Source organism: Vigna umbellata, chromosome 7 (genome assembly GCF_029865625.1).
Source record: "Vigna umbellata cultivar VRB3 chromosome 7, Vumbellata_1.0, whole genome shotgun sequence".
Lineage (NCBI taxonomy): Eukaryota > Viridiplantae > Streptophyta > Magnoliopsida > Fabales > Fabaceae > Vigna > Vigna umbellata.
In genome coordinates this window covers 9,884,537-9,892,165 of record NC_142171.1, presented here as the reverse complement: position 1 = coordinate 9,892,165, position 7,629 = coordinate 9,884,537, and the positions used below count along the sequence as shown (strand labels likewise).

Genomic DNA, 7,629 nt, shown 5'->3' with positions numbered 1-7,629 from the left:
CTCAATCAAAAGATGCACAAAACTAAAATGAAAATGGCAATGAGAAAATCAGCCAAAAGAATGAAGCATTAAAACTCTCTTCTCATTCATTCAAAACAGCGTCTCCAGCCAAAGAAAAGTTCAAAAACAAAGGCCTAAAAACCAAAGACTGAGACCGAGAGATAGTGGCAAGTGGCGGCTGGCTCCTCCCACGTCCAGCCCCCCTCCTAGCGGCTGGACACCTCCAAATATATCAAGGTGAATGCTGCCCTGGACCGTGGGCGTGGAGTGTGTGTGTTGTGCTCTGGATCACCACGTGTTGCTGCTGGGCTTCTCTACGCTCTAGACGCTGCCCTCGGTGGACTCTTCCGTGTGCTTCTGAACCGTGTGGACTTCCTCAAATTTCCAGACGCCACCCCCACGCGTGAAGCTCTCCCCGTTTTCTGGATGTCACTCCCTGCTGCTTTTCTTCTTCAATTTCTTGGACGCGTGGCTCCAAGTGTGCTGGACTGTGACCAAGTGTGTGCACCCCTCCAAAGATGCTGGCAGCAGGACCGCGGAGGCTTTCTTCTTGCTGGACACACCCCTTTGTTGTGCTGGAAATGTGAGGCCCATCATGTGTATGTGTTGCACGTTCCAGCCAAGAAAAAATGTGGTGGCTCCCACGGTAGCTCTCTCTCGTGTGCCCTCTGGATGCTGGACACGTGAAGTGTGCGTGTGGTGGGCCTGCTGTGTGCTTTGAACCGTGGCAGCTCATAGCCTTTTTCTGTGTGCACCCCCAAAAATAAATCCATACCTCCTTTCTCTTTTTAGCTTAAAGTATATTGATGTGGCATTCCTTTTCACCTCCAAATGTCCCAAATATTATCCAAAATTTTTCCTGTAATTAATAATGCAAATAATTAACTCAAATAATTCAAATTAATTAAAATAAGAATTTTTGGTCAAATTAAGCACAATTAACAAAAACGGAAAAATACCGGACATTTAAGCACAATTCCCTGATTAATTTTAGCACACTAAACTAAGTGAAGTGAACAAAATATTGACTCATCAAAATAGACCACACTTAGTCTTTTGCACTCCTGGGCAAAATCAAGACGCAGATCAGGGAACAGTTCAAAGGACTTTTAGGAAGGTGACACAGACTCAGCATACAGAAAACAAAGACTCAACAAGGACATAAACAGAATTACACAGTCCTCAAGAAATCTGGACAGAGAAAAGAAGTAGACAATTCCAACTCAGAATCAGAGAAAGCAGATACTCAAAGAATCATCCAAACAATTCAGTACAAGGAAAGCAGTCAATCAGTTCAAGAGATGAATCAAAAGCAACATAGCCTCACAGATGCACACAATCAGTGTTTCTCTCAAGTGTTTAAGGTAAATCAATGTCACTCAATGCACTCAAGAAAGCAAACAACAACAGACTTGGCAAGACTCTAATATCAACACTCAAAACATATGCATGTTCAAATCAAAAGGTCTTTCCATGGTTGTAATGGGGCCAAGGACAAGGGAGGGTATATCTGGATAAGAAGCTACAAACCATAAGGAACAGAAGAGCAATGGGGAACAAGTGTAAACACATTCAAACACACCCACAACCTCTAATTCCATCCTCTTCTTGACTCCATTATTCACAATTATTGACCCACAATTTTTTTTTTTTTTTTTTCACTATTTTTCTGCTCTTCTTTTTTTTTTCATCCTGTCTCTTTTCTTTTCTCTCTTTTCAAAACAAAACTGTAAAAGACAAGATACACATATATTTACCAAAACAAAACAAGAAGAGGAACCAACTAGCCAACTCATTAGAAACCCCCAAGAGACCACACTTGTTCCCAAAACACTTCCAAAGCTCCAAAATTCCCTAAGGTTAAGGTAATATTGGTTTTTCACTTAGGGCTAGTGTATGAGCTTCAAAACAAAGAAATGGGGAAAGTATAGGCTCAAAAAGGGTTTTCAAAGAATCAGAGAAAGGTAAGCTTATTTGGCTAGAGAGGCTCAAGAACAAAAATGCCTTTATCACTTCCAAACATGCATATCAATCAAGAGTTATCAACAAGAGTCAAGCCAAGGCATATGTGCAAGCAATCAAGAGACATATCCCACACAAGAAAGAACATAAAGTGGCTCAAATTCTCACACAGGGCATTTGTGTCACAATCAATTCAACTCTCAAACATCATGATCATCTTCCAAGTAGAGAAAAGCAAGGATTTCAAACAAATCAGAGTATCAATGAAGTGAAAGACACATCTACAACCTAAACAAAGTCCAGAAATCAAGAGAAACATGTAAAATTATATAGAAGACACGAAAAAAAATAACCTAGAAAAGAAAAAAATTTAACCAAGAAAACAAAAACTAACAGAAAAAATCAGAATCTCCCCCAATAGACCACACTTAAACTACACAGTGTCCTCAATGTGTCATAAGCATAAGATCGAAAATCAAAACAGTGAACAGATCATGGACAAGTGCAATAAAAGTAGGGAAAGGGAGGAGAAGAGAAAAGGAAAACTCCCCTGATCATGGTGGCAGTTGCCAATTTTGGACTTGCAGGGAGATGTCTTCCACCAGTGGACCCAGCCAGGGAGTTTTGAGGAAAAATTGCTTCATCCTCCATATTTGATCAAGCAGGGAAATGTCTTCCACAGCTGGATCTAAGAAGAAGTGATTGTTGATGAACGGGTTCAACAGGTGCTTATTGATCTTGAAGCTTTTGTCATTGTGAGCACCTTTGTTGTCCACTGTGGGTGTTTGTTGATCAAATTCATTTGTACCTCCTGCAATAGGGTTAGTGCAATGTGGCTCTACAGAAATTTCATGCAGGGGTATAACACCCAATCCTAGTGTAACAGGCTGAACCTCAGATACATCCTCAAAACATGAATCAATTTCAAAATCACAAGCAATATCAACGACAGACTCAGATTCATGTCCAATGCATGGAGAATAAACATTCGGATGCGACATCAAAAATTGGTTCTCATCATGCATAAAGGGAAAATTAAAATCAGACTCAACAACAATACAATCATCAGCATACCTCTCAACAACATAATCATCAACATAATCAAACTGAGGTATGCTTACCTCCTCTTCCTTGAAGATTGCTAAAGTGTGGGAAGATGAAGGTGGTCTACTTGGTTCAGGTTTACTGCTTATTTCTGCCTGCTCCTCAAAATACTCATCACTCTCCTCAGGTGCAAAAGTAGGGACATAGGATGATGGGAAAGTAGATGGCGTAGTAGTAAACTCATAATTCTGTTCCCCATCTCCTATGTGGACGACACTATCATCATCAGGAATCTGAACAGTCTGAAATGATGATTCCTCTAAATCATGAGGCTGTTCCTGATTGAGCTGAGTAGCTGTCTGCCCTATCTGATCATTCAAACTCTGAATGACAACTTCTGTTTCCTGCTGAAACTCCATTAAATCTTTCTTGAACAGAAGATTTTGCATGGTCATCTGCTCTAATAACTCCTTCAATGTAGGTTTAAAAGTAGAAGGCTGAGGAGCTATTTGAGCAGGAGCATCATAAAATTGCATCTGTTGTTGTTGCTGCTGTTTTTGTTGCCTGTTGTTGTAGATGTTTGTAGCATAAGCCTGAGGTGCATCAAAGGCAGCATGGTGTTGCAAAGAAGGACATGCATCTGTATAGTGGTCACTAGAAGGACAAATAGCACATAGTCGTGCAACAAATGCAGATGGAGATGCAGATCTCTGGTTGGTAGTGAACTGTGTCACCAACTTCGCAAGAGAGTCAATCTTTCCTTCCAACTTGCTTTCAAAATCTGATAAAGACTGGGCAACATCATCATGTACGCCCCTCACCAGAGGATGCGCAATATTGTTCTCCTTATAGAAATCAGCAGAATAATTAGAGTACCATGCAGAAGAAGAATCATAAGTATCGGCAGAATAAGCACTATTCACAAAACCAGAATAAGTAGACATGGAAAAATAAAAATACTAAAAATTACGAAACAAATAAAACACAACACATTTATACATGCAACACGCACACACAAAACAGAACATCACATCACATCACATCACAACACAAGACAAGACAAAACACAACACACACAAACACAACAAAAAGACCTAACACTGAACCGTTGGTCCCCGGCAACGGCGCCATTTTGATGAGAGGGTCGCACCTCCCAACAAAAATTGTGCATAAAAGAATGCAGTATAGACTAGGAAGTGACTCCTAGGTCGTCTCTCAAGGACCAATTTGGGTTCAGTCTTAGATCAACACGTAGTGGGGGGGGTTTGTGAAAAATGTTTTTGGTTGCGGATAAAATTAAATAAGACACTAATGCAAACGGAAACGTAAAAACGGTCTCAATCACAAAATTAAAGCGGTTGGTCACTAAAGCTAACATTACTTTTAAATTAAAGGAGTGAAAATTAACTTTGTGATGATTAACTATGAAAGGAGAACATGGTAATCAAGCAAAAATCACTTAAAAATTAGCAAGCATTCAAACCTAAGTGTATGCAATATGAAAATTGTAACCAAATTAAGTGCAAGATTAAACATTTAAAATGATATAAAAGTAGACCTTGGAGCTCCTCTGGATGTGGCACCTTCTTCCCGTAAAAACTAAAAACTTCTCCTAAAATAAATCAACATTTTTTTTTAAGTAAATTCAATCACACCGTGCACTTTCTAAAGGAAAGAAACACTCATTCCCGAACAGTGTGCCCCCTGTGTGCTTCCCATATTCCCGTGACACCTTTTCCATTCATCAAACCATTCTCCTATTCCCATGTGAAACATTCCACGTACTCCATTCTCCAAAGCACATGAATAAAACTTCTTCTCTCCAAATTATCACCGTAAAACACTTACAAAGAAAACAATAAATGCTTGAACAGTAGAATAAGAAAATGAAATGAGTCACACAGCACAATAAAGTGAATCCAAAATGTGGGTGGCGGCGTGTACTCTTTCCTTTCCAGCAAAGCAAAGAAAAATAAACTAAACCACCGTGCTTCTCAGTCCAGCATCACAGCGTACAAAGTAAAAAAAAAAACGAAAATGAGTGTAGATGTGGCAACAGCAGCTGAACCCAAGCTCAATCAAAAGATGCACAAAACTAAAATGAAAATGGCAATGAGAAAATCAGCCAAAAGAATGAAGCATTAAAACTCTCTTCTCATTCATTCAAAACAGCGTCTCCAGCCAAAGAAAAGTTCAAAAACAAAGGCCTAAAAACCAAAGACTGAGACCGAGAGATAGTGGCAAGTGGCGGCTGGCTCCTCCCACGTCCAGCCCCCCTCCTAGCGGCTGGACACCTCCAAATATATCAAGGTGAATGCTGCCCTGGACCGTGGGCGTGGAGTGTGTGTGTTGTGCTCTGGATCACCACGTGTTGCTGCTGGGCTTCTCTACGCTCTAGACGCTGCCCTCGGTGGACTCTTCCGTGTGCTTCTGGACCGTGTGGACTTCCTCAAATTTCCAGACGCCACCCCCACGCGTGAAGCTCTCCCCGTTTTCTGGATGTCACTCCCTGCTGCTTTTCTTCTTCAATTTCTTGGACGCGTGGCTCCAAGTGTGCTGGACTGTGACCAAGTGTGTGCACCCCTCCAAAGATGCTGGCAGCAGGACCGCGGAGGCTTTCTTCTTGCTGGACACACCCCTTTGTTGTGCTGGAAATGTGAGGCCCATCATGTGTATGTGTTGCACGTTCCAGCCAAGAAAAAATGTGGTGGCTCCCACGGTAGCTCTCTCTCGTGTGCCCTCTGGATGCTGGACACGTGAAGTGTGCGTGTTGTGGGCCTGCTGTGTGCTTTGAACCGTGGCAGCTCATAGCCTTTTTCTGTGTGCACCCCCAAAAATAAATCCATACCTCCTTTCTCTTTTTAGCTTAAAGTATATTGATGTGGCATTCCTTTTCACCTCCAAATGTCCCAAATATTATCCAAAATTTTTCCTGTAATTAATAATGCAAATAATTAACTCAAATAATTCAAATTAATTAAAATAAGAATTTTTGGTCAAATTAAGCACAATTAACAAAAACGGAAAAATACCGGACATTTAAGCACAATTCCCTGATTAATTTTAGCACACTAAACTAAGTGAAGTGAACAAAATATTGACTCATCAGCGGTTCTCTTCGAGTTGGCAGAGTGTTCTTCTTCCGGTTCGTTCATCGAAGGAAGGTTTATTTATCTGTTTTATTCACTATTTGTTGTAATCTGTGAAACATCTTTTTAGTGGAACTGTTAATCACTTTTTATAGTGATTAACGACTGGATGTAGATTCTGTTGAATCGAACCAGTATAAAAATTACTCGTGTGATTTTCTATTCCCTACATTTTTTATCTTTTACGCATATCAACTGTTCGATAAATTTTCTGAAAGAAAATTGATTTTTCTAAAAAAAGACCAATTTATTTTAAAAAGGTGACCGAACACGCTTTCTGCTACCCTAGATTTATTCTGCTGCGTTACACTCTTTCTGGTACCAATCAACAGGGTCAACTTACTAAGCAGTTGGAAGAAAGGCGTGACAACAATTTTGGGGCTAATACTAAGGTTAACCCTAGGGACTGTGTAAAGTGCTAGTGAGTGTAAATGTTGAAAAAGTTGAGTTGGAAAAAGAAGAGAGAAAAGAGAGAAAAGAGAAAGAAGAAGAGAAAATTTGTGTGAAGATGAAGAAAGTGAGTGGAAAAAGAGAAAGGAAAAGGAAGGTAAGGGAAAAGAAAAAGAGGACTGATGGACAAATTTATGAACACTAAAATATGATGTCACAAACTTGTTTTTCAATCGGCAAGTATGACCGAATCGTTCAAGTAATAAACTTGGTAAGACCAAGTATCGTTCTTCCCAAAGGACTCACGGCCTAGTTTAGTTGTGTGGTTTATTGATTAGCTAAGACTTAAAGACGAAATATTTAGATTTTTATATGCAAAAGACGAAAATTAAATATGTATGCATGAAGTTTTGATCAATGGCAAAAAGCAAAAGATAAACACTTTCAATGAAATATATGTATGAATATGTTGTTGGGGGTCAATTTCATCTTATCCACTCTCATATATTTTAGGAATTCAACATTCAAATCATCATTGTTAATGCCACTCTCTAAAGTACCTTTCAAGAAGGCTTCTCCCTAATCACGAGTTCATACAATTCCTAGCATTCCTAATGATCAGTTCATAAGTGCAGGAGCTTAACGACAACCAATATAATATTGGGAGAAATTCCCCGGATCTAGACTTCCCCGTATGCGCCCGTATCGACAAAACCAATAATCATGCATCGAATGAGTTAAACAATGCAAGCATTAAACAAAGAGGAAAAACCCTAACTAATGATGAAAGAAAGCATAAGTCTTAATTAAAAGATGTAAAAACAGATTCTATCTATGAGAGCTTCAAAAGATTACATTGATTCCCCAACAAACATACAGAGTTTAGTTCACCATATTCATGGTGAACCTAGATGAATTACAATGAAAGAATGAAAGATAAAACCCTAAAAAGGTGAAGAGGAAGCCTCAGCATCCAAGATCCTCCTTCAAAGGGGTGGAAGAGAGAGTGTTTACTTCGTTCCAGCCAAAGATACAAACCCTAGGAAACCCTAAAGCTTATATATTATTCGTAAATTACAGAAAA

At 39.6% G+C, this 7,629-nt stretch overlaps 1 protein-coding gene across 1 annotated transcript; it reads right to left on the bottom strand.

Moving 5' to 3' along the window:
- Positions 1-376: 376 nt before the first annotated feature.
- Positions 377-4,148, bottom strand: LOC148195112 (uncharacterized). Its single transcript, XM_088095095.1, has 2 exons — positions 3,247-4,148; positions 377-575 (listed from the first exon to the last, which is right to left on the bottom strand). The coding sequence occupies exons 1-2, from the start codon at positions 3,948-3,950 to the stop codon at positions 377-379; spliced, it is 903 nt and encodes a 300-aa protein (XP_087951221.1). The 5' UTR covers positions 3,951-4,148.
- Between the last annotated feature and the right edge of the window lie 3,481 nt (positions 4,149-7,629).